The 13,371-nt window shown below is 35.7% G+C and overlaps 1 protein-coding gene across 1 annotated transcript in view; it reads right to left on the reverse strand.

Annotated features, from left to right (window-relative positions):
* Window positions 1-13,371, reverse strand: part of THSD7B (thrombospondin type 1 domain containing 7B) — a 749,444-nt gene that overhangs the window by 83,048 nt on the left and 653,025 nt on the right. The window contains exon 16 of the mRNA XM_047085714.1: window positions 11,439-11,589. Coding sequence (XP_046941670.1) covers window positions 11,439-11,589 — 151 coding nt within the window. The remainder of the gene's footprint in view (window positions 1-11,438; window positions 11,590-13,371) is intronic.

The raw sequence follows: 13,371 nt of genomic DNA on the forward strand, positions 1-13,371 counted from the left end.
TACCAGAGACACCACTACAAACATGAAAACTATAGACATCACAATGACTCTAAACCCATATCTTTCAATAATAACACTGAATGTAAATGGACTAAATGCTCCAACCAAAAGACATAGATAAATTGATAAAAAATTGATTTAAAAAGAGATCCATCTATTTGCTGTCTACAAGAGACTCATTTTAGACCTGAGGACACCTTCAGATTGAAAGTGAGGGGCTAGAGAACTATCTATCATGCTTTTGACTATTGTAAGTCAAAAGAAAGCTGGAGTAGCCATACTTATATAAGACAAACTAGACTCTAAATTAAAGGCTGTAACAAAAGATGAAGAAGAGCACTATATAATAATTACAGGGTCTATCCATCGGGAAGAGCTAACAATTATAAATGTCTATGCGCCGAATACGGGAGCCCCCAAATATATAAAACAATCACAAACATAAGCAACCTTATAGATAAGAATGTGGTAATTGCAGGGGACTTTAACACCCCACTTACAACAATGGATAGATCATCTAGACACAGGATCAATAAAGAAACAAGGGCCCTGAATTATACATTGGATCAGATGGACTTGGCAGATGTATTTAGAAGTCTGCATCCTAAAGCAAAAGAATATACTTCCTTCTCGAATGCACTTGGAGAATGCTCCAAGATAGATCACATACCAGGTCACAAAACAGCCCTTCATAAGTATAAAAGAATTGAGATCATACCACACACATTTTCAGACCACAATGCTATGAAACATGAAATTAACCACAGGAAAAAAGTCTGGAAAACCTCCAAAAGCATGGAGGTTAAAGAACACCCTACTAAAGAATAAATGGGTCAACCAGGCAATTAGAGAAGAAATTAAAAAATAAATGGAAACAAATGAAAATGAAAATACAACAATCCAAATGCTTTGGGATGCAGTGAAGGCAGTCCTGATAGGCAAATACATTGCAATCCAGGCCTATCTCAAGAAACAAGAAAAATCCCAAATACAAAATCTAACAGCACACCTAAAGGAAATAGAAGCAGAACAGCAAAGACACCACAAACCCAGCAGAAGAAGAGAAATAACAAAGATCAGAGCAGAAATAAACAATATAGAATCTAAAAAAAAAACTGTAGAGCAGATCAATGAAACCAAGAGTTGCTTTTTGAGAAAATAAACAAAATTGATAAACCTCTAGCCAGGCTTCTCAAAAAGAAAAGGGAGATGACTCAAATGGATAAAATAATGGATAAAAATTGAATTATTACAACCCATCCCTCAGAAATACAAGCAATTATCAGGGAATACTATGATAAATTATATGCCAACAAACTGGACAACTAGGAAGAATGGAAAAATTCCTAGGCACCCACACACTTCCAAAACTCAAACAGGAAGAAATAGAAAACTTGAACAGACCCATAACCAGTGAAGAAATTGAATCAGTTATCAAGAATCTCCCAACAAATAAGAGTCTAAGACCAGATGGCTTCCCTGGGGAATTCTACAAGACATTTAAAGCAGAGATAATACCTATCCTTCTCAAGCTATTCCAAAAAATAGAAAGGGAAGGAAAACTTCCAGACTCATTCTATGAAGCCAGCATTACTTCGATTCCCAAACCAGACAGAGACCCAGCAAAAAACGAGTACAGGCCAATATTCCTGATGAATATGGATGCAAAAATTCTCAATAAGATACTAGCAAATCGAATTCAACAGCATATAAAAAGAATTATTCACCATGATCAAGTGGGATTCATTCCTGGGCTGCAGGGTTCAATATTTGCAAATCAATCAATGTAATATATCACATTAATAAAAGAAAAGATAAGAACCATATGATCCTGTCAATTGATGCAGAAAAAGCATTTGACAAAATTCAGCATCTTTCTTAATAAAAACCCTTGAGAAAGTCGGGATAGAAGGACCATACTTAAACATCATCAAAGGCATTTATGAAAAGCCCACGGCTAGTATCATCCTCAATGGGGAAAATCTGAGATCATTCCCTCTGAGATCAGGAACACGACAGGGATGTCCACTCTCACTGCTGTTGTTTAACATAGTGTTGAAAGTCCTAGCATCAGCAATCAGACAATAAAAGGAAATCAAAGGCATCAAAATTGGCAAAGATGAAGTCAAGCTTTCCCTCCTTGCATATGACATGATATTATACCCATGATAAAACCCAATAGACTCCACCAAAAGTCTCCTAGAACTGATAAATGAATTCAGCAAAGTCACAGCATACAAAATTAATGTGCAGAAATCAGTTGCATTCTTATACACTAATAATGAAGTAACAGAAAGACAAAGAAACTGATCCCATTCACAATTGCACCAAGAAGCATAAAATACATAGGAATAAACCTAACCAAAGATGTAAAAGATCTGTATTCTGAAAACTATAGAAAACTTATGAAGGAAATTGAAGAAGATACATTGGAAAATGGAGAAATGGAAAAACATTCCGTGCTCATGGATTGGAAATATTGTTAAAATGTCAATACTATCCAAAGCAATCTACACATTCAATGCAATCCCAACCAAAATTACACCAGCATTCTTCTCAAAGCTAGAACAAGCAATCCTAACATTTAAATGGAACCACAAAAGACCCCGAATAGCCAAAGTAATATTGAAGAAATAGACCAAAGCAGGAGACATCACAATCCCAGACTTTAGCCTCTACTACAAAGCTGTAATCATCAAGACAGCATGGTATTGGCACAAAAACAGACACATAGACCAATGGAATAGAGACTCACCAGAATTGGACCCAAAAAAGTATGGCCAACTAATCTTTGACAAAGCAGGAAAGAATATCTAATGGAAACAAGACAGTCTCTTTAACAAATGGTGCTGGGAGAACTGGACAGCAACATGCAGAAGAATGAAACCAGACCACTTTCTTACACCATTCACAAAAATAAACTCAAAATGGATGAAGGACCTGAATGTGAGACAGGAAACCATCAAAACCCTAGAGAAGAAAGCAGGGAAAAAACTTCTCTGACCTCAGCTGCAGCAATTTCTTACTTGACACATCCCCAAAGGGAATTAAAAGCAAAAATTAACTATTGGGACCTCATAAGATAAAAAGTTTATGCACTACAAAGGAAACAATCAACAAAACTAAAAGGCAATCGACGGAATGGGAAAGGATATTTGCAAATGATATATCACACAAAGGGCTAGTATCCAAAATGTATAAAGAACTCACCAAACTCCACACCCGAAAAACAAATAATCCAGTGAAGAAATGGACAGAAGACATGAATAGACATTTCTCTAAAGAAGACATCCAGATGGCCAACAGGCACATGAAAAGATGCTCAACGTCACTCCTCATTAGGGAAATACAAATCAAAACCACACTGAGATATCACCTTACACCAGTCAGAGTGGCTAAAATGAACAAATCAGGAGACTATAGATGCTGGGGAGGATGTGGAGAAACGGGAACCCTCTTGCACTGTTGGTGGGAATGCAAACTGGTGCAGCCACTCTAGAAAACAGTGCAGAGGTTCCTCAAAAAATTAGAAATAGACTTACCCTATGACCCAGCAATAGCACTGCTAGGAATTTACCCAAGGGAGACAGGATACATAGGGGCACTTGTACCCCAATGTTTATAGCAGCACTTTCAACAATAGCCAAACTATGAAAAGAGCCTAAATGTCCATCAACTGATGAACGGATAAAGAAAATGTGGTTTATATACACAATGGAATACTACTTGGCAATGAGAAAGAATGAAATCTGGCCATTTGCAGCAAGGTGGATGGAACTGAAGGGTGTTATGCGAAGTGAAATAAGTCATACCAAGAAAGACAGATACCATGTTTTCACTCTTATGTGGATCCTGAGAAACTTAACAGAAGACCATGGGGGAGGGGGAGGGAAAAAAAAGGCTAGAGAGGGAGGGAGCCAAAACATAAGAGACTTTTAAAAACTGAGAATAAACTGAGGGTTGATGGGGGGTGGGAGGGAGGGGAAAGTGGGTAATGGGCATTGAGGAGGGCACCTGTTGGGATGAGCACTGGTGTTGTATGGAAACCAATTTGACAATAAATTTTATATTAAAAAAAAAAAAGAATGTAAGGGGCGCCTGGGCAGCTCAGTTGGTTGAGTGTCCACTCGGCTCAGGTCATGATCTTGCAGTTTTTGAGTTCGAGACCCACATTGGGCTCTGTGCTGACAGCTCAGAGCCTGGAGCCTGGTTTGGATTCTGTGTCTCCCTCTGTCTACCCCTTCCCTGCTCATGCTCTCTGTCTCTCAAAGATGAATAAACGTTAAAAAAAATTAAATATATATAAAAAGAACTATGTAAACTAATTTAAAAAGGCAACCAGTAAAATTAATAAGAAAACTTAAAAAACATAGTAGGTACAAGATACATATAACATTCAAGTTTAATTAGACCTTAGAACTAACCAGCAGAAATGCATAACCAGCAGAAATGCACACAGAAAAAAAAATTTAGTTATGTAAATTTTAATTGCATAGGACAAAAAAAATGAAGAAAAGAAACCCTCTCATGAACAAGTTAAAAATACGTACAATATAAAATACAGAAACAAGTCAGTGGAGAAATATTCATTTAGAATTTAAGAGAAAAGTCTATTTCATACCATATACAAAACTAAAAGCCAGATGAATTAGATATCCTCATGTATTTTTAAACAATAAAAATATTGGAAATATTTTTTAAATAAATCATTTAAGTTTTTAACCAAGAAATAACTTAGTTTCATAGAAACTAAATACTTTTCTGTGGCATGAGACACCATAAATTGTGTGAGGATTCAACTGATAGAGATTTGGGTTAAAGACAGAACACTGTGAAGAACTTCAGGAAATACTACTAAAAGATCTGAAAAAGGAGGTGAAATTAGGACTCAAAACTAGGGCTCATTGAAAGTCTGTTTTTGAAGTAGTTAACCCACCCATGTAGCCTCTGCCCACTTAGCATAGCCAGATGCTAGCCTTTCTCAACTCTCTGTAGTAGACCTTTGTTATTTGAAAAAAAAAAAAAAAAAGGTAAACTAGAATTCTCTGTACCAGGGACACTAGGCACAATGGAGCAGACAGTTACCATTTGGAAAATAAAGGGATGGAATGAAATATTGCCTATGTAACAAACAATGAGACCTCTAGACTTTCCCCCTATTTTATTCTCTACTAAATCATATCTAAAAATAGAGGTAAAGAGGTAAAGATAAGTAGAGTAGAGGCAGACAGAGACAGAGATACTAAGTGCAATAGAAACTTATTTTGTATCCCAAATTGATGATAGTGAGATTCAAAAAAAATCACACTGCAAAAGAATGAAAAACAAATTAAATTAAAAAAAAAAAAACTGGATGAGCCCAAAGGCTGCCTTTATACGATATCATTTGCTACTACATTGCATGAAATGAGACCCTTTTTTTTGGCAGGACCTAGTATAATTCTGGAAGTAAGAATGGTTCTAGGTTATATTAAATCTCACTGACAGTGGAGTAAAATACTCCACAAAGCTCTGAGTAATGAATTACTGGCTTCTAATAAAGAGACAATATCAATTTAACAAAAACAACCAGAGTTTTCAGTCCAGCATATAAAAAAATTATCATTTTCCTCCACTGGCCTTCAGTTGTGAGTCAAAGAAAAGCATAAGGCAACTTAAGGGTCATGACCATTAGACATGCCCTCCAGAGACAAATACAGGTTGTCATCTGCATGTTATGGATTGAAAAGAGGTTGATAAAGTGCTTGGAGGTGAATATGAGTAGTATACATTGGGATACATTGTTTTCCTGGAAACATAACTTTTAGAGTGCTGTTTCAGTGCTAAGGTACTGAAAATGCTGAGTCATCAGTAATAAAATGTCACTGTTGACAGACCCTACAAAAAATAATACTGGAGCGCCATGAAAAAAATAAGGTTTTTCTTAGTCCTCAAATGCTTACTTCTGGAGCTCTTAGAAAATTGGTCTACATTTCTCTATCTCTTTTAAACTAAAAGTTTCTTCACCTGGGAGGGTAATGGTAGTATATATCTGTTAGTATATACCTATACTGGCATCATATTAAGATTATGAAAGAATCCAGATTCAGTTGCACTTAAACTCTAGTTTCTTTGCAAAGCCCTCCTTTGTGATGCTTCTTCAGAAGTTGCCCTGGTAATAAGGCAAAGATTTGAGTCACTGTTTGATCATGAGATTGTATGTGGACAGCTGTTAAATGAGTCTCCAATTCCTACAGTGAAAGGGTATGCCCAGCTTTAGTTCTGACCAGCTTTTGGTGCATTCAGCTGGAAGTAAATCAATTAAAGTTCAAGTAGGTTTGCTAAACTTAAGTCATCTTTCTGGATAGGGTTTGCAAAGGTTTATTTCTGTAAAGTATACCTCACTTTGGAATTCACTTCTAGGACCCTCTCTGCTGCCTTCTATCAACATTATTGTTTCAGAAATTCCTTCAGTGAGCCTCCAAGGAGAGTCATAAAAATAGAAAATCTGTATTACTCAATAGAAAATTTCTGTAGGGATTGGCAGCATACATGACGAGAACCATATATTCTTTCAGTTATGTCAAGGGCTGAACAGTTTCTGAATTTAGAAATTTATAAACCTCTCTTGAAGAATATATGATTCTATGAATAATACTTACCAGCAAAATTTATGAAGAATAAGGATAAAAATGGGAAACAATTAGGATTAGGTAGGTAAAAGAGAAATTCGTAGTAATAAACAATGAACAGTTATATATATGTATTTTTCATATTTGTGTACTTATACACATATGTGTACCTTTAAAGGGTGAACACTATTGAAAAGGTTTTTAAATGTACAATTCTATAAGCTTCCTTCCACATTAAAGCATTCTAGAGAAGTAAGCATATTGGAATAAAAAAAATAAATGAGGTGTGTGTGTATGTTGTATGAAAAACAAGAACATAAAAATAAGTGAAACACGTGGTTTTCCATTTTCTTCAAATTCTGCCTTGAATTGTGTTTGTTTTGCTTGATCTATTTATAGTCTCCAGTTCTTTCCAATACAGTGAAAATGGTCCCAACACAATTTTTTATGCCTTTGTCTTATTTGCTCTTTGGTATGCTTTGCAATTGGCAGTAACTTTAAGGTCAGTGACCCATTCATTCAAAGTTATCTTTCTGAAGCCTTATTTTTAGGGACTGCTATCAAATTAAGCATAAGTCATTTTTTCAGCAGAGAAGGTGACATTTTATTTCTGTAAGATCACATAATAACCCATTTTGTGTGAAAGAAGGGACATTACCTGTATGACTTAGAAAATATATACCAACCTATCTTGTTTCCCAACCACAGTATAAACCACAGTATAAAACTTTGATTTGCTTCTTACTTTTCTCTCCTTTGTTTTTAATAAATCTGTATCAGGTAATACTTGTGCTGTTCACTTTATACACATTATCTCTAATCTTTAAATGATCTGGAAAAGCAGTGGCCATTGTCCTTATTTCCCGATGAGGAACTTGTAACTTGGCCATATAGCCACACAGCCAGCAAGTTTTCCTGTGCATTAGGTCACACCCTCGTTTGTGACTATTTTGCTTTCCCTCCTTGGCAAACTAGTCAAATGATGTAGATTATTCAACTTATTCACAAATCCAATAACCAAAGTAAACCACAAAAAGAGACAACAGATTTTACAGGTTAGCATATTCTCTAGGACAGGAAGTATGGATTCTTTTTCTTTTGAGTGGTTAGGGATTATGTACAGATTACACAGACTTAAATAGTCATGTCCCTTTTGCTAGCTGTTTAAAAGCAGGTTACTAACCTGAGACTCAGTTTGCTCATTTATACATTGGGAGGATAATAGTATATTTCATAGTGGCATTCTGCAGATTAAGTGGGATAATAAATACAAAGTGCTAAGCACATTTCTGGCACATGAAAAGCATCTGTAAATATAAACTAGGTGTCCAATTAATTCTACATGCTCACTCAATATTCAACAAATAGTTGTGATTACAGTGAGGTTGATTGAGAAAAAAACATGACTTGAATGTAATGGCCTTAGCCTTGGGACTCAGAATGTGTTCCCAGAATAGCAGAATCAGCATCACCTGGAAATTTTATAAATGCAGACTCATGATCCTCACCCAGAGGTACTGAATCAGAATCTATGGGACAGGGCAGAGATACTGTGCGTAAATGTACTTTCTAGAGGCTTCTTACATGTGTGAGAGTGAAAGTCATTGACCCAGAGGTTAGGAAGTATAATCATTTTATACATTGCCTACCACTTTATTAGTAAACACAGTGTAAACTAATAAACACTGCTACAGCTATTGAATCCTTTATTAGACATACACAGTATGCACTTATAAAGATACCAGAGCTCTGAGTTCTTTGGTAGCAGTGATGGTCTGTCTCCTATGCTTAGCCTGAGTGTAGGACACATGCTGGGAAATCAAAACATAATTTTACTTAAATAATTGGTTTTGCTAAGCTTGTTTTAATTAGCTGGCAAATCTGTTTACTATATTTAAAACATATTAAGCTTCTTTCACATTAAATGTAGTTTTTACAGTTAAATCTAAATGTAAATTTCAGAGTACCATATAAAGACAAACATACTTTTGTCTCAGAAATATCCTGTTTTTGTTTGTTTCTTTGTTGGTTGGTGGGGGGGGGCACTTCTCCTTATTTGTTTTTTTTTGGTTATGTGTTTGACTCTAAGTCACACTCTATGTGTGTGAGTGCCCTTGGAAGAAAAAGATGAAAGAAAAACATAGTGAATTGGTCCTATTAGCATATGTCACACTGCTGACTATCAAAGGAGAATTTAGTAAAATAATGGCCAATAGTTAGATGCACAAATCAGTACGTGCTATAGAGAACAATTACACAATTGTTTTATTTTTCTCAGAAAACGCACATTGAAGTGCTAATTAAACGTCAAGTATAAAGATCCAGCTTGCTAACTTTGCTATAATCATGATCATGATCATTATCAAGTACTGCTTAAGCACCTATAATGTTGGGGCATTATGCTAAGATGTTGCAATTTATTAAAATTATGCAACACATTTAAGAGAGTCAGGTTTGAGCCCTGACTACATTTTTTTCCATTTTAAAGACTTTATTTACACTTGAGAGCAGCACAGCATCTAGAAAGAACAAGGTCATTGTGGTCAAACAGACCTGAGTGACTGTGGACAAATGTCTATCATCATAGCATAGTGTTATGAAATTCCAGCACAGTGCTTATTACATAAGATGTGCTCAATGAAAGTTATTACTGTTGTCATAGCTATTATTATTATTATTATTATTATTATTATTATTATTATTTTACTGAGCAGGTACATAAGCAGTTGACAGACCAACACTCTCACTTCCTGCTGACAAGCGAGTAACTGCCAATGTCATCTTCCAGACATATGAAAGGTGGCTGAAATGCTTTCTCTATCTCCAATTTCTAAGTGCTCTAAAAGTAGTGTGATTATGTTGGGAAAAGCAAACCTTAAAGAAAATTGCCTCTTAGAAATTCAAAGAAATAAACACAGGATGCCAGGCCATCATAACATTGTATACAATGCTCCTACAACAGACATTTAGCTCAATGGACAGACTCCTTGACTTAAGAGGGCAACATTTTCATTGTAATGTGAAGCCTAATGGAGTTTACTGTGAGAAAACTGGAAAAAAGAGAAGGAAGATCATGACCTCTACATTTAACTTATTCAGGTTGCTAATTCTTCTGCAAGTTGATTAATAATGTATGCTGCCACATTTTCTAAAGTGTGAATATATGTACTTAAAACTACCTATATGTAGTCAAAGAGTAATCATACTGACAGTTAACTTGCTTTGTTCTACCTTTTTGATTTTTTAATTTGGTGGGAGGGAGAGAGACGGAGAGGGAGAGACTGACTGAGTTGAGGAAAGAGGCAAGGGGGAGAGAGAGAAAAAAAAATCTTAAGCTGAGTGTGGAACCTGACAGGGGACTCGGGGCTTGATCACACGACCTTGAGATCATGACCTGAGCCGAAATCAAGAGTCAGACACTCAATTGACTGAGCTGCTCAGGTGCCCTGAACTTGCTTTGTTTCTTAAAATAAATGCTGCATCTTAAAGAAAGAGAAGTAGTGGGTCTAAATCTACCTTAATTCTTCTAAGATAAGGGAGCCAAGGATGTAAGAGCAAAGGCTTTGTCTTCAGCAGACAGCATCAAGTTTATTCCCAGCTCCATCACTTATTCAGTGTAAAACTTTGTGCAAGCTACTTAGCCTTCCTGAGAATCAGTTTGTCCATCTGTATAATGGGACTGATAATATTATGTACTTAGTAAGATTGGTATAGGGTCTAAAGAGAGTAATTTTACATGTGCCTTGCACACAGTAAGTGCTCAATAAATGTTAACTTTCATTGTATTTAAGTTATACAAAACAAGTGACTTAGTAGGACCAACATTCCATTCCTACAAATTACCGTTAATATCTCTTCATCTTGACATTGTGTTGTCCTACCCCCCCAAAACAAGATACAACAAAGAAAAAATAATAAAGGGAAAACTCTTTTAGGAATTGAATATGGAAATTTCAAAGATAAGTCTGCAATATATAATGATGAACCAATAATTCAAAACTGCAACTAAAGAATATTAACTGATTTCAAAAATATTTTCCATTTCCATGCAAAGATTTAACACAATATTCTTATAAACTGTCAGTATCACCACTGAATTCAAAGTACCCTAAGTCTCCCTTTCCTAATGTTTGGAGCCATATAACATACTCCTTATCCTCTTTTTTTTTTTTTTTTTTTTTTTTTTAGCTCTGTAAGCTGAAATACAAGTCTAAAATATCAGAGTTTAGTTTCTGAGAATATTAGGTGGAACCATTCTATTTGAGGAATATTTATTTTTCCACACTCACGTTATTTTTCCACTTTTTAAAAAAAGAAAAAAATAAAGGCAAATGCTTTAGACTTTAAAAAAGGTTTTTGTCAGCTCTGGAAGAAGAACATGACAAAAGAACACCTCATCTTCAGGAAAACAGCAAAAGGCAAAAACAGATCATCACTAAAAGAAGCTAAATTACACAGGAGAGTTGAGCTACTAAGATATAATTGATTCTGCCAGGATAAAAATGGAACAGAACCAAGAGATTACAATGAGAATCATTTTGGTACTAAAGAAGACCTCTTTAACAATGGGTGTGCATTCAAATCCTAGTGTGATCATTATAGGCTTATTTTCCTTGTTCGCGCTCCCATGATAAAGGCCTGAAGAGAAGCACTGGCATTTTAAATTGTTCAGTCTCGCTTGAATTTTTTTTTTCTTCCTTCTTAGGCAAAATTATATTCTCATGTTACTAGAAGAATGTTTCGGAGAGCAAGTACTGTGAATATATAGCGGCCAACAGTGAAGATAGCACTGGAGGATTAGGGTACTGATAAGGGAAGAGAAATTACCTGTGGGCATTTGCTCCAAGGTCCCCACTCAGACATGACACATTCACTGGGACACAAGAGAGAGCAGGACTGGGTTTCTGGGGGAATTTCATCCTGGTTGCACAGGCTGTTATCCACGGCTCCCCCTTCACTATCTGCAGCACTCACGCATCTGCAAAGCCAGATCAAAGGATAAAACAATAGAGAGTAAATTTAAAATAGTTATGATATAGTTACTTACCCCTCAAAGATAGTTAAACATAAAATAAGACTAGCAGAGAAATCAAGGGAAAAATATTCCTTCTTCAGCCAGTTGACCTTTATTGAATGATAATCCTTTATTCAGCAGAGCAGGAGAGAATAACGCAAAAAAAACTGGAGTCCACTGTCATTCTTGAAGAACTCTCTATCTCAAGAGACCTACACTATTTTAACTCAGGTCCAGCACAGAGTGAATTTTCTTTTTACGGTAACAAATTTTGAAGTCTTTCCTTCTCTGAATGAATTCATCATCACTTTCGTAACAGTGAGAGCCTTTGTAGTTCCTGTGACTCTCTTAGACCTTTCCTACACTTATATCTCACATCATCCAAACTTCCTTAATCTTTGTCCAACACATTTAAGGTCATGACAAAGTAATGTGAAACATAATTGAATATGTTTTTCTTTCAAGTATTCTCTTCATTTCAGTAAGGAATTTTGGCATCACAAACCAAAGGTCAATATGTAAGCATTTACATGCAGCATTTGAGCACATGGTGTACAGATGCTTGGTCTAATCTATGTTGGGCTTGAGAAGAATGCTGGCAAAGGCAAGACAAAATAATCATGCTGTTGATTCAATCAAATTAAAACCGAAGTATTATACCACTACATACCCACTGGAATGGCTTCAGTGAAAAATATGGAAAATATCAAGGGTTGGCAAAAATATGCCACAACTGTAAGCCTTCTTACATTGTCGGTTGGAGCACAAACTCCTTGAAAAACTAGCTGGCAGTATCTACCAAAACGAAACATAGACATATCATGTAACCCAACAACTCCATGCCTATAACATGTAAAGAAATGTGTATGAATGTGTATCAAAAAAGAAAAAAAAATCTGACAATATATGCATATTAACACTATTCATAATCATCCAAACTAGAAACAGTCCAAATATTCAACAAGATCAATAGATAAATACATTGTGGTAAGTAATTCAATTAAATGCTATCAAGGTGGTAGGAACACATGAACTATTGTTACATTATAGAGCATGGACGAAGATCACAAATCCAATGCTGAACAAAAGAAGATAGACACAAGAGAGTATGCTCTACATGATTCCATTCATATAAATTTAAGAAGTAGGCAATATTCATCTACAGTATCAGAAGTCAGAATAGTGGTTTGGGGGAATGGTTACTTACTGATAAGGGCTTAAGGTAGTCCTGGTAATATTTTATTTCTCAGTCTCTGGGCTAGCTACACAACTGTGTCTTTGTTGTGAACACCCATTCAACTATACCCCTATGAGTGGGCATTTCTCTGTATTGATATTAAATCCCAATTTGAATTTTATGTTTCAATTCATTTTTTCAAAAATGTTTAAGAAAGACCAGCTGTGTGCAAGTCTCTTCTGCTACATATGGGATTCAAAGTTAGTATTTTCAATAATAATTCATTTAGGGACGATTTTTAAGGATTTACTGGGTAACAGGCCCTTGCCTGGCTGTTGAGATATAGAACTGAAAGAAAGAGAGAGAGAGACAGAGAGAGAGACACAGACAGACAGACACGAGGGGCAAGATCCCGACTGTTAGGACACTTTTCTTCTAGTGATGATAAAGTGAAGATGAAAATGACAATAATGAAGAGTTAAATGGTGCCATTTGCTGATCTGACAATTTCAGACACAATGCCATAGCCAAGGAATAAGCATTTTAAGATACATATGCTGGAAAAACTT

Source organism: Lynx rufus, unplaced genomic scaffold, assembly GCF_022079265.1.
Source record: "Lynx rufus isolate CCGP_SWC_20201006 ecotype Redwood Valley unplaced genomic scaffold, mLynRuf1.p SCAF_2, whole genome shotgun sequence".
Lineage (NCBI taxonomy): Eukaryota > Metazoa > Chordata > Mammalia > Carnivora > Felidae > Lynx > Lynx rufus.